The following is a 22,737-nucleotide window of genomic DNA, read 5'->3' as shown; positions in this document are numbered from 1 at the left end:
GGATTGGCAGGTGGGATATGACATTGTCAGTCCTGGTATAACCTTTAAATCTTGCATAACTGTGACTGAGTACTATCAGGAAGAGTAAAGTAGATCTACGCAGCCAGAAACAGCCCAGAGTTTCCATTCAGGAACATTTCCCAGGACTTCCTGCAAACTTAAGCAAAAAACCTGATTTAATCTGTCTATGCATGGTTGTTTTTATGAGAAATGTGGCTCTTTTTATTAGTTTAGAAAATTGGAAAAAAACAAACAAACAAACAAACAAACAGAGACTGTATCAAAACCTTTTCTTTTTGGAAAAGTAATACCTCCTAAATGCCCTTTGGATCTCCTTGAGGTTGCTTTCACAGTGTGCTTAAAGGATGTAGCAATATTTTTGATGTAACCAAAAGCAATCTGTAGGAAAGAAAAATAAGCATATTTAAAACTCATCACAGGCACTTGAAATGAGGACTAAAGTATGACTAGAAGGTACACAGAACCACTGTCTATTTGGAAATGTTACTGTTTCTTCCAGCAGGGGTAGTGCACCACATAAAATTCTAACAAGCTAGGCTGTGTATATTAATGCACATTCACAAAGAAACGCATGACGACAGAACAACAATTGAGAAAAGCATTCATAAAGAGAAAGGTCAACAGTTTATCTCGTTATGTTCATTTAAGACATTTTGAATCAGTTGATTCCAATCTCCTTTTAATTGGAACGTTTCTTTGACAATGCTGCAATAGCTCAACATTTTTTTTTATTCCCATTAAAAAATAAACATTTGATCTGCCAGACCAGGCCTGCTACATTCAAGTCTTGTCTGAAAATACATTTATAAAATGTCCTATGTAAAGAAGAAAAAAAAAATGGCCTTTACAAAAACTGAAACCAAACTAACAAGAATTTTGAGTGCAAGATTTTAAATTAATCTAATGTGAATCTCCCTCTGATCTCATCTCCTTCCTGCTTCTCTCTCTGCCCAAAATGAGCCTTTATGAAGAAGAACATAGCAGTTTTACGTGACCTGACTCCTTGACCTGAGATGTGAAACCAGCAGTTCTGTCTCACCAGCCTAAAGCAAGAGTGCAAGCACACTCCCTCCTCATTTCATTTAACTATCTCCTTTTGCTTTCCTTGCTTGTGGTTTACACAAGTAACATCACAGAAAAGTGAGCTCCATTTACTTCTTACAAAATGCTAGATGTGACAATTAAAACCCAGAGAGGGCCAACCAGGACAGTAAGCAGCAAGGATAACCCTGAAGATAACACTCAACCTCACCTAAAGGCCACTAAAAGTGCCTAAAGAGCACCTCAGTCCCAGCGTCCAGGATAATTTCTCACTGGTCAAGTGCCCTCCCTTGAAGGTCTGGGTCTGGCTGGTAGGAAACCCAGTAGGGACATCAGTAGAAACTGATCTTAGGCTGTATAACTCTAGGTCTATTTAGCATTTCCTTTCCAATAAGCTTGCAGTCACAATCTGGTTTCAAGTGAACAACTTCTGGCATCAGAAACCGCTCCCCCCCAGGCCGCTGCTTTTATCAGGGACTCTTGCTGAAATGCTCACGAGTACATAAGAAAGGCCAAGACCAGGACATCCATTTTCAGAGTTTCTTCTCAGACCAGTGGAGGGGAAACGTCAATTTAAGTTTCAACAAATTGTAGCTGGAATTTTACTAGAAAATATATTCATTAGTTCACTTGGACACCACCACTACTATCAAGACCTCTCTAACACTCTACAAGTGAAACTCAAATTGTAACTGAGTAATTTTAAAACACTATCTCTGTGTTAAAACATTTTGTCTTTGTTTCAATATTTTCATTGAATATTTACTCCTGTTCCACCTTTTTGTGAGTTCTGAGCATTCACACTCTTCAAAGAGACAGAAGAAAGAGATATTACCCTATGCACCAATATGTACCTGGAAAACTAAAAATAACAAAATCTCTCTGAAAACCTTGAAACCAATCATATAACTTCAAAAACTGTAAATGTCTTTGCACTGGTTCATTATTATTTCCCTTGAAACACTACTGTAGTTAGAGTCAAAATTTTGTGACGTTAAGTTCAGTTTATCACCCCTTCTGCCTTTCGTTTTCGATTTCAGTTCTTCAACTCCTCTCACTGAAAAGTGGTAGTTTCCAGACGGTTCCCAGGCAATTCCAGAAGAATATTTAGACTTCAGGAGATTTTAGAAAAGATTAAAGATTAAAATATTGTTACATTATTTATCTAGTCTGGAAAGAGAGCTTTTAGAAGCTGAATATAAATTTACAGTAAACTTTCAGTTTTTACACGGGAAGTGGTCTTGCATCCTTCAGTCATAATCAGGAAAACCAGAAGGATTAGTTTTAAAAAAAAGAGGGACAGAAGGAACGAATTACTGGAAACAAATGTAATTGTTTCCACCCTCTGGAACATGCAGCTATTACAGTAGTTTAACAAGGCACTTCTGAGAGTGAACAACTGAAAATATAATCTATCATAGCTTTTTCCTCAAAACTGATTCTTTTGAAGTGTATCTTTAGGCTGCAGGTTACTCAGCAGCTGGTAGCACATGTTACATCTCTCAGAGCAGGTTGGCAGAGGGTCATTTTTCTAAAATCTCCTATTCCAAGGCTATTTTGGCCTTACAGAAATGATAGCTTTTCATGCACAGGAAGACAATTTGCTGGTGCCTTTTCAAAATTACATTTGCCAATACCTTTTCAAAAAGCAATTATAAAGTTTAGCAACATCTCAGCTGAATTTAATATCCTGTGCACATGAGGGCAAAATCTGAAGCACGGTTTGTCATATGCACCTGACATACCACATTTGCTGGCTGTCTCCTAAAGAAACACAAGCAGCTGAAAACATTGCATTATTTAACCACCTGCCTAAGGAACTGGCAGATTTTAAACCTCCTTTGTGTGATCCCCCCCCCCCCCCGAGATGCTACAATTTAATAAAGCTATTTTAGCTAAGTGCTTTTCATATCCTGACTTTGCCAGTGGTATCTTTGTTCTATACATTTGCTATGCATTTTTCCCGCAGGAGTATGGTTTTTTCCTTGTCTTACAGCACTATGATACCTAGGCAGTGGCAAATAGAGCAGAAATTCAGCACTGGGGTCTCCAGGTAAGTTGTTTTGCACATTAATATGTGTATTAACATAGGGTTTACTTATTGTCACAATAGAGCGTATGTTCTTGCCTACTCTCTGAGTGCCTCAGATATGTTAACATGAGTTAAAATGAAAAGAACGGTCAAAAGTATTGGCATTTGCAAAACACAGTCTCAAAAAAAGGCCAAGATGGGTGGATATCCCATCATATATCTCCTGGGCACTTTGGAAGTCCAGGTATTCATTAATGCAGCTCTGATGCTACTGTGCGCTGTGCTGAGTACAGCCTGAGCATATTCCTCAGAATATCAGCCTTGCCACTGAAGTGGCAAAAATGGCATCTAGTTGGGCTAGAATATAACCATGTGGGTCCTATTTTCAGCATCCCTGAATGTGAAGGCTCTCCCAACTCTCTCGTCCCCCACAGGCTCTGAGGCAGGAGAAAATCCTCTCCTAACTCTCATGCAAGTAGTTGGATATTTCCTCTCAGATGCTAGGCTTCACCTGTTACCTGCTTTTCTTCTGATTATTCATGTTTTCTATAAACACTCATAAGCCAGTTTCTCCATCTGGTCTATCAGTTTCAAAGCATCAGTTTCAGGCACTGTCTTCACTTAAAATTGTCCACATCCAGAACAATAAAGATCTACATCAAATTATTAAAGATTTAATGAGAACTCTCTCTCCCAGGTTAAGTGACCTGGTTACTGTGGTACACCCTAAAGAATCCCTGAAGCACCCTAATTTCTGCTGGAGTTGGAGGTAAGTAACAAAAGAAAGAGCTGTTTCAAAAACACACTAGGACTTGACAGGTTTTTTATGAGCAAATACCATTTTTTTTTTTTTTTTCAGGCTGAAATCCTAAGTATTAGAAACTGTATGTGTAAATTTGAGCTGTTGCCCCTAAAAGAATGTGGAGAAAACTTAAAGCAGAGCAGTTTTGGATGTTTCTTGCACGCCAAACATCTCCTGCAAGACTATTTATCTATCATACAAAAACCATCCCACTGCTACACATGCACACACCTCTTCCACTTAATCTAAGTGCAACTCTCATGCTTTTTAAGAAATCAAAACTGCTGGTTACAACACAAGAAGTACAGGTGTAAACATGCACTGTGAGCCTTTAAATGCTTGTGAGAAACCAGATGGCGTCTATGGGCAAATGATTCTCTTGCATGTTCACAGACTCAAAGCCTAGATAAATAAGGAGAAAAAATGTATACACCAATGACTGGAGACAGTACGTCAGGTAGAGCTTTTGCCTGGCTTCTTTCATTTGAGTTACCTTCAAAGTGGTCATGACCCTACAGGAATGCTAAGGCAAGTGCATGCTCCATTATGAAGCAATGTGACCAGAACAAAATGCATGCAAGCAGAATCAGGGGTGGCTGCTGCAGAAATGACAGAACTTTTCTATGAGTGCCTCCTGTATCTCAGCCTCATGTTTTTATTCTCCTGTAGGCACAGCTGCCTTTTCTCTGTCTTTCTTTTCCCACTAAATTTAATAGATCTGTTTACTTGCTATAATCTGCTGTTACTTGTGAATTTTTCAGAAGCGGGTCCATCTGTTACTATCTGTGTATTTAATAGCTGGTACAGCAGAGCCTGACCCTGGTAGGGGTCTCTGGGGTCTGCACAGTACCAGCAAGCATTACTTTTGCATTGCTTACCTGTCTGAAATAATGACAGCAGCCAGCAGCACTGATCCTGGAATCCTGCATTTCCTCTGCCTGCCTGGCTAGAGAACTGCTGCTCATTCTTACTACTCAATTCTTACTTTCAGGTGCTGATCCAAGCTGGATCCTTGTGTCTTCCATTTGTCATTGTTTCTGAATTGGTCAGAGAAGGATTCAGGATCACAGTAGCACACTGTATCTTCAACATCACTTCCTGAGTATTTCAGTGGCGACTTTTGTGTAAAAACTGATGAGAATAAAAACTCCACAGACATTTGAGATGTAAGAATGAGTCCTAAATAATCAAGTAGATTGTATGCAGATGCTGAATATTTCTGGAAAGGCGAGGCTTTCATTCTCAAGTATAAATCAAAGAGATCAGCTAGTATTAAGTCATCTGGTCTCTCTGCAGCTCAGATTTGTATTTTACTCTACCATGTTTTTCCATTTTGCTTTAAATATTGTTCAGTGGTTTATCTAGCTGTTTGCTTAAGACAGTGAAGTATAAAGAAAGATATAAGCTATGTTATCACTGATCCCAGTCCTCAGATGCCCTTTTCCCCTGCATGCATGCAGTGCACATTCAGAGCAATTGGGAATTACGTATCTAAGGACATGCTTGTGTGCCATCACAGTTTTTACAGCGGCACTTTTCCTTACTGAGTTTCATCATCATAGATAATAAACCCCTTATGTCTCTCATATTCACTAACCACTAATAAAAAGCCTGTATACTCGGATATGAGCATTCAAACGAGATTTGAAACTGCATGCTTACTTTGCCTATTTGCTTATCCTGATTTCTGGGCAAAACAGACAGCTGTGTAGGGTCTCATTGTGTTTGAGATAGTGTGCTTGCTTTTGGCAATAGTGTGGTGAAAGCTGGCTTTTATGTCCCTCTCTTCTCTTGTGCTCCACATTTCTCTCCTCCTGTTGCACTGCCACAACTACTTCTGGATCAGGGAACTGATCCAAATGAAAAAAAAAAAAACCAAACCAAAACAAAAGACCACAACAGGAAGAAAATAGTTAGCTTCTGCAGTGGGCTCACAATGTATCTGCACAACAGCAGGGCAACACGAAGGCAGCAACAGGTAATCTGAGGCAGAGAGAGGCAAGCTGGTAATAGCCACAGCGTTTATATTTAGAGACAGACTTATAAATGGAGATTCCACTACCAAAGAAGAACATTTTCTTCTAAATCTCTCCCTAGAGTCCCTAGAGTTAAGCAAGTTTCCTAGGCTCTGCAGCCTTTTTGGCACCCTAGGTTAGGCCAGACTACCGCATGTACCTATCCTGCCCCCTGACTGTGCCACAGACACAGCTCACGGTACCTGCAGGGAAGAAGGGAGATTTGGGAACTGATGGTTTCATCCTTGCTCTGTACACAGTGCCAATGTACACAGCAGATGTGAAACAGAAAATAACAACAAAAAAAATTGGACTTGAAATTTGCTCCTTGTTTCACAGCATTTTTGTACATCCCTTGTTGCAGTCTGTTGTACAGAAACACTTTGTCTGTATTTCACATCTTAACATATGGAGAGGAAGAGCAGTTTTATAAGAGGAAAACTTCACTGTCCGTTCACAGAGCCTGGCAGGAGTCTTGTAGGAGTCTGTAACATTCCAGAGCATGTTTTTAGTGTCAATCAGGTTTTACTTGGTGACTTTTTCAAACCACTGCTGGCCTTTTAAACCACCAATGCTATGTTGGCACTGGTGTGAGTCTCAAAACGAATCTAGGACCTCAGCTCACTGGAATTTTCAGTCCATGATAACTATTTAGTGCAACATCCGCACAAGGTTTTAATTGAGCCACCAGGACTTATGTCATACTCCAGGCACATGGGACCCAATCTGCTCCATCTTTAACTAGGTCCCATCAGTATTTTGTCTCCAGGACAGTGTTAGGTGCTAATGCAAGTGTTAATAACTTTCTGTATTAACTACTGTCTAGGGAGTTTTTCCACCTTTTCTTCCCCCTTCACATTCTGCCTAAAAAAACACCTATTAATAACAAGGAGGAACAGTCAAGTGATTGCAAGACAACAGTGGATCAGATTCTTATCATGCACTTTCATTGACTTCCAAAGGCTGATTATTCTTCACAAAGACATTTTAGACATACACAGATCAAAATAATTACTTGAGAAGTCATATTAATCGTTTTAATTCAGAGCTATCAAAGAGACTTGAAAGTGTCCTAACAGTCACGATGAGCTACACGTTGGCAGGGTTTTATAGAAAGAACAAAATGAGAAGCAGGAAAGGAATTGCTGGCATTCTCTAGACTGCCCACATTGCTGTACAGCCCACCAAACTCAGTGGACTTTGCAGGTGATATGTCACCTTTGGGGAGAGTTTGTGTTTTTTCATACTAAAACCCCTGCCCATGTTTGCAGTAGAATAATTTATGGATCCTCTTCCAACTACAGAGACATTGCTGGTGGGATTTCTGAGGCCTTATGCAGTGTGATGAGACATCCTGCTGAAGAGAATATAAAATCTCGTCTGAATTGAAAAACTAGAGGTATTTATCAACAGAGAGCAAAGACTCAGGCAGTGCACATTATCTACTGCAGAAATTACCAAGTGCCACATGCGTTGAGGGAGATGGATGACCATGGATGCTATAAAGATGAAAAAAAATTAATAACTACTTTTTCCCCTGCAAGTGTCACGATACAACCTTTAAAATATCTAGATGCTACTTCCCAGCAAACTATCTTTTTTAGTCATACCATTCAATCCCAGCTGAGCCTGACCAAAAGGATATTGCAATGTCCTCTTCAAATCCTAAATCTACCTTCCACTCCTCCAAAGCTGGTGTAGGTTAGAGGTTCCTCAAGCTCAGATCTTAGCCAAGTCCAGCTCACACTCACATGATCTGTAGAGCACAGAATTTCACTTGTGCTGAAATTTCCAAAGATCTTAGCATTTTGCATAACTCACTACCAAAAATTAGGCAACACAGATTGATGTGATACATTATTGTGGAAGAAGATTCCTTAGAAAGGAATAGGGTCAAAGTAGGGAACTCAGCTAGGTGAACTCTTATGTATTTCACACAATTTTTTCACCCTCCTCCCCTCCCTTTCTTTTTCCAATTCCAGTTTTTCAATTTTTCCATCTATCCATTTTCAGCAACTAATTACAGAAATACCCACAAGATACTATCCCAGGATCCTGCAAAGAATCCCAGCACAGACAGCAAATAGTCACTATGACTAAATACTGAACAGACTTTGGGCTGCAGATAAGCCCAAGGGACTTGATGAAAGCTTGAATCTTGGTAGAAGCCAGCTGAGAGAAATTGCTGGTCCATTTTTAGGCTCTCAGTGCTACTACACAGGAGATGCTTGGTTTAGCAAGGAACCCTAGGGATGGGCCCCCAAATAAAGTCCTGTACAGATGTTCATAGTACACTATGTCGCCCAGGGTCCCATGGAAGATGTTATCTATTCAGGAGCATGGGGAGAAAAAGGGAGGGAGAAAAGAGGAAATGTCTCCTGAGCACACACAGAAATACAAAGAAAAGCACTGGCTGAGTTCCAGAAATGAGAATCTGGCCCCACTGAAGTAGGTGGGAGCTTTGCCACCAGATTTCAACAGAGACATAATTTCACCCAATGTGAACAGTACTCTGGAAATATCCTCCCTCCAGACACACTGTGGGAGCTCTTCTGGCTCTGCATACTCACTGGAAAAACAGAAAGGGAAATTAAACGCGAAACAAGACAACAATACCAGAATGATTAATCAACAAGCAAAAAGGATGCAACAACAATTAAGCAAAAAGTATTGCAGAAGTGGGTGGAAAGAAGAAGGCAAGTCCTTTACCTCCTGGAGCACTGAACTTTGCCAGAAATAAGGAGGGATGCAAGGACTCATGGCTCTGGGTTCAGGATGCCACGTCAAGACTGCACTGGAGGCAGTCTGCACAGATTCAATAACAAGAGGGAGAAAAACTTCTAGCACAGATTCAACCTTGGAGTATGCTCCCGTCACTAATGCTATATAAAGAGGCCAGAACCTAGCAACTTCAGCAAAGATTCCTAGGAGCAATCAGCGTCATTGCTTACAAATTCCCAGGCAGGCTAGTTCACAGAAAGGGCACGCTCAGCAAGCTCTGCAGTTGTGTAACTGTGAGGATTCTGGAAATGAGAAATACAATGCCTGAATACAATAAACAGACACAATGCCTCTAAAGTTCCATCTATATGACAGCTATGACCCAGTTATTTAGTCTACAGTTTCCCTCTGATTTAGTTAGCATTTGGTTTCATACCACAACTATATGAGTGGTCCTGGATGTTCCTCTCTCACTGGCTTAAGAATTCAGGCTGCCTAAGATGCTAAATTCTACCTTTCAGAGTGTCTGAACACCCCAAATCCACATAAGGCAGCTGGAGGGACAAATTCCCATCACTGCTGGAACTCAGCCCCTAACTCCCAACCCAAGACCTCTTCTTTGCTGTAGCTCTGCTGCAAAAAGTGACCAAATCACTCTGTTTCTAGGAACTACTGCAAATTGCACCACTTTGGATGTGGTGATGACAGCATGTAAACTTGCACACCTACCACTGACTAATACTCAAGTATTGTATTCCACTTTGAGATGAGAAATCCAGATGAAGATTCATGTCTACATATCAGTGATGGGTGAGTGACAATAGCTAACCAAGCATTAAACCAGAGTCCCCTAGTGACTATGTGTGACAGGAGCAGTGTAGGCAGGCACACAGCAAGGTCTGGAAACTCTCAAGGTCCTTCGAGCTTTTCTCAGGACTCATTTTTCCTCACCAAATGACTGGAAAGGTCTCTTTTAAGCAGTGGGTCCACAGCTACCCCTGCGATGGCGTGAGGCTCACAACCTTCTCAGGCCATCTGCCGGCATCCCCTCTCTGCTCTCTTCTCCCTCTCTCTCTCAAATAACCAGGGAGAAACAACCCTTTTCACAGTCCTTTCCCAGACCACAAGGCTAGCTTCTTCAGGGGATGGAGATCTCCTGAAGCTCCATGGTTTGCTACCTCATTACCCATGTGCCTGGACAGAACACTGGTGAGAGTTCTTTGTCCATGGGCTCTGCTGTTAGCCCTTAGGGTTGCCCAGCGTTGGTGTCTATTGCCCAATGTTATGAAAGGTAAGGGGAAAAACAGAGGGCACCAAGGCAAAATAAAGCATCTCTGCAGGTCCTGAAGTACACTGCTGGCTCAGACCAAATTTTCCACCCAGTTACTTAGCTGGCAACTTGGAAAATGAAGAACAAATGTGTTTGGACTGACACTGATCCTTCTGCAGGCTCTGGAAACAAAACCGGAGGGGAAGAGAGTGGCTGGAGAGTTATTGAGCTCTTGTGCTCCCTGGCTGCCTCAACACCATTGTTACCCCTGGTGACAAACCACAAGGACCGCTTCTCAGTGTGCCAGGATCCTGGAATGAAAAGCATGGACTATCCTTAGTGCCAGACTTTGTACCAGCTGCTGGCTCTTCTCAGCATGTGCCATGCAGCTATGGGTGTAAAGGGCACACCACGGCCCTCCTTCCCAACTTAAATAGTGGACCTTGTAAAGAACGGTGGGACAAAGATAATTATGTGCCAGAGGAGCTACTCACATCAGGAGTGTTAAGAGGCTACAGCCGAGACCAGCGTCTAGCCCAGTCTTTAGTTACACTGTGGTACCATGAAGTAAAATCTTTCGTTTGTGGTTTAAATCAGCCTCAAATGCATTTAAGAACAATTACTGGAAGGAACAAAAGAACATCTCATTTTGAACAGCTCTTGCCAGCTCTTAAGGAGGCTTGAGAAAGTTGTATGCCACCAACAGACAGGCTGGCCACAGATGACAGCTGAGCCTATAACCCTGCTGCTCACCCCTTCCTGGATCCAGGACTTAGACCATAAAAGGACCAAGCTTGAAACCAGTACCTAATCCACAAAGGGAGAACTTAAAAATCCACTTCTGAGTCACTTGTGGCTAAGGTTGCAAGTCCAGAATTTGCAGAAGTTACTTCCACTGCCATGACACTGGCTGCAGTATAAGGGAAAATGTGGTTATCAAGTCTCTCTATGGAGTAAGGAGACTAATGTAAAATCATTTCGGCCTAGTCCCCTCATCTCTCTCCTACCTTTTACACATCATATTATTACTTGCCTTCTTTTTCACACTCAGACCCATAGTAATACCTAGAAATGGTTGAAAATGTGTCATGTTTGCCAGGACCTACTCTGACTCCATGCACAAACCTATATTTTATCACATTCTTCTACCTCCCTTCAAGTATATTTGATGATTTTTTGCAATAGTCTTGTCAATAATAACATACCAACTGGTATCAAACAGGTATGTATTTTCTACTGATCTGCTATTTTACCTAAAAATGAGAATTTTAGACTAGTACAATCCTCACTCGAAACAGCTGACAGCATTCTTTTTAAACTGTCAGAAGTAGATTTTCAACAAAGAACATCATTTTTAGGAACAGAGAGACACGCAAACATTTTGAAAGTTACTGGTTCAAATGGTGCCCCTTAAAGAAGTGAAAACTAAACACATTAAAAACATCCAAAATTCTATTTTTTTTTTGTACAAATTGGCAGCATTATTTCACTACGCACAGGTTTTCAAGTAGAAGAACTCTGACCATCAGTCCTTCTGAAAAGAGAAGCTCAAGTATGAATAAATAACCAGATGAGCTTCAGTCGATGTAAGAAGATAAAGGAAAGGCAAAACCAGAATTCAACACTCTTTTTTTCTTGATCGAAGGCAGCAAAAGTGATTGTTGTGTTCACAATTTATTTTATGATGTGCAGGTAAGAATAACTTCCACATAGTAACATGTAGGCCAGTGAGGAAAGGCAGGCCAAAGGACATGCACCAACCTGCTTCACAAAGAAGCCCAGTGATACATGGTGGGTTGTCATGGTGAATGGGATCACTTACTATAAACAATATCTGAAGATGACCATAAATTTATGACTGAAATAGCTTGTTCTGTCCATGCAGGGCACTCCAATTAGAGTTTGCTATTCAACACACCGATTTGCACACAGGCTGGAAGTGTTTGCAGCACAGCAGAATGACATGGTATTTAAATTTACTTACCCTGTAGATTTCCACTGAGCTTAATGTAGGGCCACTGCTCCAGTGAAAAAGCCCTCAGAGGCCATGCTTCCCCGCACTCTAGAGATCGGTTTGTGATTCGGGATTCTAAATGCTTATTTCAGTGTAAATTCTGCCAGAAAGAGGAACTTACTGCTTGTTGTGAAGTTACCCTCCCCAACCTGGGGAAAGGAGTCTACGTCTTGGATGACTTGTAGTACTCCCACAGTCCGCACCGGGGGATCCAGGGCTACGGAGCTCTCGTTCACTGTTATATCGCTGGCTCCCGTTATCTGGTTGGTTGGCGGTCCTCCTATGGATGCTTCCAAGTCTGGAGGTATATCATCCATGCAATCTGCATTTGGCTAATGGGAAGAAAAAGAAGAAAATTGAGCTTTAACCTGACAAAAAGATTTCATTTACCTGTTCCCATTTCCTTAAGTTTTTTTGCTTTCTTTCAGTACTGAAAATGGCAACATATGATGAATAAACATGCACAGTTTGTTTTCATGTACTTAAAACTTCTTAATACAATATGTTGCAAGAGAGACCCGAAATATGCTTTGGAAATAAATATTCAGTATTAAACTGTGTCACCCACAATCTCTAAATATTCTTATTTATACTTTTCAAAGGGTTTGGGAGAGTGCGCATTAAAAAAGTAACTCACTTATTGATATGATCTGCTCAACATAGGCAGATTGCTGAGTCAGATTACAAATGTAAACAGAGACAGTAGCTGAAAGGGAATTATTATCTTTTCCCTAACTATACATTTTATAGAGCCGATATCAGAGCTTTCAGGAATATGAATTCGAGGGAATTGCCTGTGGGCGCATCTATGTGTGGGGTGCAAAAAATAGAAGCTAAAGCTGTTTATAAGACAAGTTTCTTAACATCAAAAGATCTTTTCCTTTATTAATGCTGTATTTCCTAAAAAATAAAATTACAAGGAAAGAAGCAATAATCAGTATCTGAAGAGTATTATTTGATCCATAGTCCTTCTTGATTTCTGATTCAGAGAGATCAAGGATGGAACCCAGTTCTGGGGAATTCAGACACTTCTCTCTCGCAGCTATATAGTGAATGCACCAACACCTCCAGAGGCAGCCAAGTTCTTCAGGTCAAGTGTCTGCCTTTCCACTGACCTTCTGGGGAAGCAACGAGAGGGGGTTGTGGCATCCACCCTTTGCACAGTGTCCTTAGCATTGAGTGCCTGTTCACAAAGAGCACTGAGACTTCAAGTGGGCACTGGGCAGCAAAGAGGATCATTTGTCCAGAGGTGCTATATCCAAGACTAGTTTCTACCCTTGATTTCTCTGGGGCTGTTATAAGCCTGATGCTCCCATTCATACAGCAGTGATTTCTGTGGATGTCCATATAAACACTGGTGACAAACATATGAGTAAAAAAAATCTCTTTTCCCACTAAGAGGAAACAGATTCTTGCACCATTTGTCCATAGAATGGCCTATTCCTCCCTAAGGCATGGAGAAAAATCGTTTGCATAACTATTTCAAGAACTGGGTTTTGAAGTTTTAACGTATCATAACAAAAACAAAGCTAATTCAGCAATGAGGATGCTGTGTGTCAGGGTGCAAAGCTTCCAAAATGACAGAGGGACATAGCAAGGTTGAGCTGCAATTACACAGACACCTTGTTAAGTTAGGAAACATAAAGTTAAGTTGTTCCCATTTATCTTTGTTGTCCAGGAGTCAGACAGCTAATCTGGATCAGTCATTTAGGTTTCCTCCAACTCCAACAGTTTGAGACAATTTCACTGAGTTATTCATCCCACCCTAGCGTAAGTGGTACAAATTGCTCCCTCTGCCTTCCCACTGCTCAGCACTAAGCAGAGACAGGGCTTAAGCTGCTAGACTGGAAATCCAACGTCTGGATGGCTAAGGTCAGAGGAGATGTACTCTGCTCTGTGGTTCTGATTTTTGCTGTGCTTAGTTGTCTCACCTGCTAAGACATTTTTGAAAATCTCACTACCTGCCTATCTTCAACAGCTGGCACACAGAAACTAAGGAAAATATGATATAGGAAAGACTTAAAACAGAGGTTTAGCTTTAAGCACAAGAGTAATCCCTTTGAACTCAGGCATAGAAGGTCACCATATGCTTACATTTTTTTGCAGAACCAGGAACTTAGAATGTTTTGTCTTTTTCCATACATTCCTGGTCTGATTGTTGCCACCTCATAAATACTTTTTCACAAATGTTCCTAATGAAAAAGGCAGGCATTTTAAACGATCCTCGGGTGACTTGTATCCACAAACTGAAGTTTGGGATAAAAATTAGAATTGTCCTTGTCTGGCTCCAGTCTAATCCACAAGCAGTGAGAGCTCATGAGAACCAGGAAAAAGGCACATTCAGCTATAGCAAGTTTTAATGAAACTCACTGAACCTGTACTTTTCTAAGTGAAATACCAATCATTTACCAGTAGAACTTGGATCCAAAATTATTACTTAGATCTATCACCCTTTCCCTCACCCTTAGCTATTATAACAAATGCTTTCAGCATTTCATTTTTAACTTAAATTTGGCTTTGATGGCAGTGTATCTTAAAGAAAAAAAGCCTGTTTTTTCTTTTTTACTCTAGGAAAAATTATTTCAAATTTTTTTTCAGGGGATCAGTTGTCTGTACATTGCTCTGATTCCAGTTGTTCCTAGAATAGGGTTTTATCACTAAGTTTTAAACCTTTAAAAACGGGGCATTATAATTGAAAGCCAAACTAAACATTAAAGAAGCAAAAATAGCATTGCTCGATATAATTAATCCCTTTACTCCTGAATCATTTTAGTTGGAAAAAATACCCCAAACTAAGCAGCATACTATAAAACTAATGATATGAAACACTGATCGAAAAAAATACATTATGGCTTCTGCTGTCAGAGTGACCCAGATACATTTGCTAAGTTTAATTATATTGGTTTCACTCATTCCCTGCATGTAAGTGCTTTGAGGGCACAATTCCACTAAAGTCAAGGGAAGGCTTTGTATTGACTTCTGAGGGCTTGGCTAAGGCTCTTAGTGAATAGCTTCAAGTCATCCAATCTGCTGCCAAAAATGCAGCTGTCTGCATATCCAGCAGATATTTGCAGAAAAGGGGAAGAAGCAGAGGGAAACTATTCTGTGTGATATGATCATCCCAATAGCAATGTAGCTCTTTGAAAGATACGTTCATTAATAATTTACTTCAAATATTACAGCCAAAAGAGGTATAGTCTGAGCTGAATTCACCAGCAAAGAGACAGTGGAAAAGGTTATGCCAACCGTTTGCTGATAGATAGTTAGTTAATAATCCTCTGGAGCTGCAGAGAGCCATGGTGAAAAGTGAGAGATGCCAGGGTGCTCAGCTACCATGAAAATGAGCGCAGTCATCTCGGTGCCTCACGGCAGCCTGGGGAATCTGGTTTTAGGGCAGATAATATTTGAAGTCACTGTTACAAAGTAAATGGAGAGTTTAGATATTAATTGAATTGAAGCATTTAGATACTTGGGTTTTAACCAATCATTTCCTGGAAAATCCCCAGTCTTCCTGCTAAATGAAGCACAATATATCCACAGTCACACAAGCCAGCTCTTTAACAACAACCATAGGACAAACATGCAGCTGGCAGGAAAAAAACCCGTATTAGCCTTGCCTATGGTAAGACATACTCATTCCTTCCATTGTAAAAGCTTGCAAAAAGGACTTTGGCAAATTTGTGCTCAAATGTCCCATCAGAGACTGCTGCCTGCCTAAGGCAGCTTTTCTGTGTGTGGAAATTTTAGCTAAGAATGCTCATCAGGACTCAAGAATGTGATTAAGGAATGGCATTTTGCTTTATTCACTCTGCAGAAATGTCTGCCACCTCTCACTGAGAAGCCCTAGAGCTTTACAGCTTCTTCCAGGGAAATGTCCTTTCCCACAGCAACCTACTGACATCTGGCTAAGTTATGAGCCTCTGAAAATACCAGTTCATGTGTGCTGATAGAGACTGGTGGCTTATTCAGGACTGACAACTACACTCTCCAAAGAGAAGAGAGCTTGGCATGGTGCCTGCAAGCTCATGGTGGGACCAGAAAGCACCCCATAGGATCGATGGCCACCCCGAGCTGCCTTCAGCTGGTGCCAGGCAGCTGGAAGTGTGAGGACACACAATTTCTGCATGGGTAGAGAACAGGTCGTGCGAGCTGAGGAGGGAGCACCAGACCAGGTCAGGAGCTCAAAAGGATTAAGGCTGGGCAGGAGGGGTTATGGAGAGGAGAAGCAGGAAAGGGCATGAGGTAGAAGAGGAAGAGACAGGAGTTGAGACATATTTTAGAAAGAGAAGGTGGAGAAAACAAGAGAAAGAGGAGCAACTGATAGCAGTAAAGGAATTTTTAACCCTCAAGCTACCAGATGCTCTTAGACTCCCACTTCCTTTGCTGCCAGTCAGAAGAAACCCTTGACGGGAAGGCTCCCAGTTCCCATGGATAACAGCTCCTACTGTGAACCACCTCGAGGGGTAAGGCTGTAGCACACAGCTCTCCCTTCATGAACCTAACCGATGATCCATGCAGGTGAGAGCCAGCATGCTTCCTCCCAGTGGTGGAGCAGGCTATTTTCAGCTTGTTGTCTTAGAACAGCCTAGGGAAATTTTTACAGAAATTCATACAATAAAATCCTCTAAACAAACTTTGCTAGTGGAACACTAACATCCAAGCACTTAATTTTTAGTGCTAAGACAGACTGGCATTAAGGCTGATTCTGAAATCTTAATTTGACCCAGTTGTTTATGTTGGTTACAGCAGTATTTTTAATTACATGCCCAGTACAATTATTTCCACAGAAGCTCTGCAGAAAACTCACAGTGAAGGGAGCAGGATGGATCCCCTTCTGCTATGTGGTATAGAGAGAGTGGGACAGGGAGCTGTGAGAAACAATGGCTGAGGAAACTGAACAGTGCTTTTAATTATTCCTCGTAATTAGGTTCTATACCTGCCACCACAGAGCTGTTCATATGTAGTAAAAGACAGTCACGTAAACCAAAATCTTGATGCGTGGCCTCTGGGCATGTTTTCCCTTCCACTCAACGTACCCAGCCTCAGACACGCCTAGGCTTCAGCAGCTGTCAGTGAAAGCTGTATTCTGGATGTCAATACCAACAGTACTAAACTTTCCAGAAAGACCTTAGTACCTCATTGCAGACCTCCAAAAAGTGGAGGTCTGATTTGTCTCTATCTCCTGATTATGGATGAAGAGCTTGTTCATGGAATGCTTGAGCAAAAATGTGAACGGACCAGTGTGAAGCAGAAAGCATGTGGTCCTCCATGGGGCAGAAGAAAGACACGGAACAACATACTGGTTATGGAGAAGAGGCATTGAAATCTTGGAAAACTGCTCACTGGCAGGCCTGTGAACTGAGACATGGAACTTGGGGAAAAATTTCTGTATTTAAGCCTAGGCACAGAGATTCTGAATGGCAGAGCCAGCCTTCATTCCAGCCATTTCTGACATCTCAAATACTGATGCAACGGTTGTATCATCTTTTAATATTCTAAAGATAATACACATGCTTAGCAGAAAAAGTAGCCCAACTACAGTGACGTGCTACCCTAACTGCAATGGTCTACTTAATTTTTCCCATTTCATGTTTTTAGCTTGGATTATATTAGGTTGATTAACTTATCTGCCTAATTCAGTAAAAACATACTTCATCACTTGCTACGGAACCTCTTCTGCAGCAACCTGCTTGGCTTCCTGGTCTCTGTGAAAATGAACTCCTGGGGAATGGCTGCATCAGCTCCCCCAATATGTTCACATGAGCTATTTTACTTTATATAGCTCTTTCCTATGTGAGCTGGCATGTCACTGTCTGTAACTGGGGAGGGTATTTACAGCACCTGTTAACGCATCGACTGGTGGTGGTTCAGTATAGGACTTCACTATCACGTGGCAAGCCTCGCACGGGGTGACAAAGTGACTCACTTCTTCCTGGTGAAGCCCCCACATCTCTGTGATCGCTGTGGTTAGGGAACTGTACGGCAGGCAGGACATGCACTACCTGAATGTAAACATGCAACCTAAAAAGATCAATTGCTTTGGCAGGTTCTAACCACATCTGAATGTTCCAAATAACAAAGAGCTTAACAATTTCTTGTATGTCATGTGGTCCGCCACATGCTTAGTTACTGGGAGAAACGCTCCCTAATTGGAATTAGGAGTACAGAGCTTGCTACAGATAGACTATAAGAGAAATCTGACAGAAAAAAGATTTGGCTCCCCAGAATGAGCAATTAGTTGTCCTTGACTAGTATAGCAGGGAAAATTTTACTTGCAGACCTTCTGCTTTGAGATTTGAACTGAGAGCATGATTAAAAAATAAATCCAGTCCTGATTTAAAACACAAACAAAAGCTACATGAAAGAATCTATAAATCCACCAAAACACCAGTAAACAATCCTCTGCTCCACAAAGCAGGCAATGACAGACACACAAATCCCAACACCCAACCAACCCCCCTAAACATACTCTTCCTTGCTAATAGAAGTGGGGTGCAGGAAAGAGGTAGAGTCAGACATTTCAGCTTGAACTCCTCTTAAAAAATCAAATAATAAATCGATAACATGGCAAGAAGAGCAGGGTGGGAACAGACAGGCAAAGGGCTAGAGATATACCCAAGTAGCTGGTGTTCCCCTTCTGCCCCGACTGGCTGCTCTGCAACACGCTTACCGGGATCCCTAGAGCTTTGAGAATATTCATTTTACACATCGGGCAGGTACGATGGTCTAGCAGCCAGGGGTCTACGCAGGATTTGTGGAAAAGGTGCCTGCAATGAAAAACAGGGTATTTTAATTCAAATCCACCACAGCACAATTTACCCCTTAGTACTAGATGCTTCTTCTGGATTCAGTAAAGTGCGAGTATTTTTAAAACATTCTCCCCAACTTTCCTGCTCTTTAGAAGTTGCTCGTCAGCGTGAGCTTCTAAACAATCCCAGCCCTGAAGGGGTTGTTCCTAATCCCATGTTCGGTCTGAAGTGACCACTAAGCAGTTACTGAGCCCTGGGGCTGCTGGGGGCCACTTTTCTTAGACATTATCCATGTGGAGGAACTGAAAGCTGCTTGTCTAGCTTTGCCACACACAGACTGAGATTGAATATAAAGGTATTTAGTGTGTGTACCTGACTGACAGATTGTATTTTCTCTTGCAAGCATATTCTGTTACTGTCTGGGTTATAGAGGTCAAACATTATAAAATGCAGGGATGTAGGGCTCTGGATTTAAAAAACACTGTTGAGTAGGCCAAGTAGAGCAGTCAGGACTCAGTTCAAGGCAGTGAAGTTTGCTCAGCTCCACTCCTCCTGAAGAAAAGTCGGAAAGTTTCCTGCCATGCACATAGCCTCAGAAATTACACTGGCATGTAGGAAACTGAAAATGGACTTGCCTTCCCAAAAACCTTTTTTAATCAGTTAACTGAATAGAGTAGTTCAGCTGGAAGGGACCTTAGTCCAACTGCCTAATATAACTTAATAATAATAACCTAAGCAAAATTGAAAGAGTATATTTTATTCTGAAATACAAGGCTCAACATACATACTCAGTCTCGCTCCAAAAGGTGCAAACTAAGACTCATCTGCTTGTTTTGCGACACCCTACAGATCAGCTCTAAATTTCCTTTCTGAGGCTTGCAACAGGTGCCCCACGTTTTACTTGTCAGAGCCTGCAAGTCCCGTTTCAGTCTGCTTGAACCGTCACATCTGAGCCGTCCCCAGCCCCTGTTTCCCCGCGCCGTCGCTGCGCCACGAGCGCTGCCCGCGGAGCACTGCCGCACGAACCCTCCGCGGAGCCGCAGGCGGGCACAGCTCACGGCTGCCCACGGCTCCTCCTGGAGCAGGGCACGTACCAGCCTCCGCGAGGAAACGCAAGCTCGGAGAAAGTCAGAATCACTTAACGCACCGAAATAATTTTAAAATATTCAAGTGGTACGTATTCAGCCGAATGGGTCAACTGCTGTACTGTCGTGGCCTCTCTCACGCAACAGGATACACACAGCCTTTCAGCTTGATGGAAGATACTGAGGTGCACTTTCACCAGTATCGATCTGCAACCCTGGCTCTTACTAACATGGTATCAGCCCACACACTAGCTGGCTGGCTTACTAGCTGGCTTCGGTCCTAAATAACACTAGAAATTCAAAGCCCAAACTGTGTGAAATCTCAGAATCTTATTCTTTTCCATGCACTGTTTTTTCTCACTACTTCTAGAAGAAATGGGTCCTTTGTGAAACAAAGCTACATGGCAAATTATCGCATTCCTGTACTTGGTCTGACTTCACACAACTATGGGAAAGGGCAAATCTGTTCTTGGAAGTTCGACCTAGTCTAATTATATCAGTTGGCTGCAATACCAAACTTTGTCAAACCTCATCTGATCCTGTATGCCAACATGATTAACACAAATGAAGTATCGTGATACTTGAAGTTTAAACCACTACTTTACTAAGGCTACTAAGGTTCACAACCCTCCTTCCAAACAAGACTTGCCTTATAGGATAAAAACATAATGCACCAAATTTTGGTCTCTGTCCTGCATAACCTCCTTTTATCTCGGGAGGGACATACTCTGCACATCATCAGGCAAGTGTTCTGAACAGGTGAAGGCATAAAGATTCAGTCCTCAGACATACGTAATTTTACATTTAGAAGTCTAACCAACAGAATTCCTTGGCTGTGTTAATTCATGGAGGGTACTGAAAGTCAATGTCTTGCTTTTCAGCTATTTGAAATAACCATGAATTTCTTGATAGTGATTGGCTTTCTTTAATTTTATACTCAAGTTCATAAACAAATATGTTTAATGGCAAACATCTGCATCATGTTTGTGCCAAAATAATCAGTACATTTACAAAATCTGAGATATTTATTATTCTCTTGAAAAAACTCCAGATTTCCAGAACCTGTTTCGGACAAAGAATATGTAACTTCTACAAAGCCATTTTACCACAGACTAGAAAGTCCCCTTTTGTTTTCAAGTCCAAGCTTTGCAAGCCTCAGTCAAGCTGTGGTTCATATTGCAGCATTTCATAATGTTTGTTAATAACCAAAAGCTTGGAACTTTCATGCCTTAGAGACTTTAAAAACTGAAGTTTACTGTTCCTAAAGTTGGCTTCAAAAAGCAATATTCTAAAAGAAATCCTATAAATGCCGAGTAATTTAAATACATGACAGATCGCATCACTTTGCACTTCTCAATACTAAATTAGACAGTGCATCATTGCTCTATTAATTTCAGATTTAATACGTACAACAGAAGGAACTTGATTATTTGACAGAAATCTACAGAAAAACGTAATGAAAATCAGATAAAGATTTGAATTTTTAAATTTTTGTAGCACATTATATAATCAGAGTGCTCTTAATATCTAGTTTTGAGCGTATAAACATTTCTGCATAAAAGTGAGGTGGCAGGCTTTGCAGATTTGTATTTGACGGTTTATTTAATCCATTATTAGCTACAGCACTATATACCTGCTTATGGCTTTCAATAAATTGTGAATTGTTTGATGTCCTGCAAAGTTTACCATCCCAATTCCAGCAAAATAAGGGTCAGCATAAAGTAAGCTGAGAGAACAGTTGTAATATTTCACTATCACATGGTAAAACAAAGATGTAAAAAGATCAACTGCAGCAAAAATCCCTCTTCCTCTGCAGTTCTGACTGATGCAAGTTTTAAAAGGCAGGAGAGGGTAGAGGCATCATGGATGAGTTCAGAAGTAATGACCCATACAGGGAAACAGTAAGAGAGATGTTTCAAGCACAGGGTTGGGACATGGCTTTGACAATCAAAGTCAAAGCTAGAAAAAAGGATTTTTTTTTTTTTTTTTCTGTTGTGTGCAACCACACACATTGCAAAACTATCTTGATTTGGATGGGCTGGAAAGTTTCTCAAAAGAACTGTAATTGATTAGTTGAGAGGAAGGCGAGAGGAGAGATGTCGTAACAATCCTCAGACAAAACAAAGGCTTCCGTAAGGAGAAAGGAAACAACTGTTCTTCACCTCTCCTAGAGATAAGACACACCAAATTTCAGTCACATTTTGGATGTGTTTAAACTGCAGCAAGTGAGATCCAGGTTACACAACAAGAAAAGCTTCACCACAGTCAGGGTAGCAAAGCACAGCAATAAATTATCAGGGGAATTTGCAGAGTCTTCATCTTGGGAGACTTCAGAGTGTGTTGGAAAAAACTCCCAAGAACGACACGTGCACGGCCAGTGCTCCCATGCTGTTCCTGAGGTGGTGGCCTCCTGGGGTCCCTCCTGCACTCTTCTACAACTCTGTGACTGCACACGGCTGTGTAAAGCTTACTGAGCTCGAAGGAAGAAAAAGAACCTCAAAATCCCAGAGCATTTCATTTACTATTATCTAAATAGCACTTTGTTAACTGGAGATTACTTTTGTTTGACATGCATTTAAATTTTCTTTAAAGCTGCAATTTTTTTCATATAAGAAAAAAAAATTCATTTTGGGCTTGACCTCAAATTATAATAATAATTTGATGTAAAACTATTGCAAAGCTTTCAGCTTGCTAACAATTTTGTGAAGCTTTTTTTCCAGGTAAAAGGAAACTGTTCTCCTCCCACCTTCAACTCCCGGTCCCAACTTTCCAAACTGTATGCAAACAAACATAGCAGTCATGTAATTTTTCTCAGACGAAAAGCGTGAGCTATGAGAAAAAGAGGCAAAAGCACAAAGAGAGGCACCCCCCAAGGGACCCTGTGTAAGAGCATCAGTTGCCTGGATTAGATGTAGGGCTGAAGCAGGGGAATGAAAATGGTTTTGGTAAGAGACTGAGCAGCACTGTAGTATCCAATGAGAAGGTTT

General features: G+C 41.2%; 1 protein-coding gene across 2 annotated transcripts in view; it reads right to left on the bottom strand.

The window, feature by feature from the left end:
* The window catches only part of RNF150 (ring finger protein 150), a 126,049-nt gene that overhangs the window by 21,334 nt on the left and 81,978 nt on the right, over nt 1–22,737 (bottom strand). The window contains exons 5-7 of one of the 2 annotated variants that reach the window (XM_033001689.2): nt 18,587–18,683; nt 12,038–12,248; nt 312–399 (exon numbers count right to left, since the gene is read on the bottom strand). In XM_033001689.2, coding sequence (XP_032857580.1) covers nt 359–399; nt 12,038–12,248; nt 18,587–18,683 — 349 coding nt within the window. In that variant the 3' untranslated portion in view covers nt 312–358. The remainder of the gene's footprint in view (nt 1–311; nt 400–12,037; nt 12,249–18,586; nt 18,684–22,737) is intronic. The other variant, XM_033001688.2, reaches the window with a different exon arrangement.

This window comes from Tyto alba, unplaced genomic scaffold (assembly GCF_018691265.1).
Source record: "Tyto alba isolate M040663 unplaced genomic scaffold, T.alba_DEE_v4.0 Super-Scaffold_23, whole genome shotgun sequence".
NCBI lineage: Eukaryota > Metazoa > Chordata > Aves > Strigiformes > Tytonidae > Tyto > Tyto alba.
The sequence above is the reverse complement of the archived record's forward strand: the minus strand, read 5'-3'. Positions and strand labels throughout refer to the sequence as shown.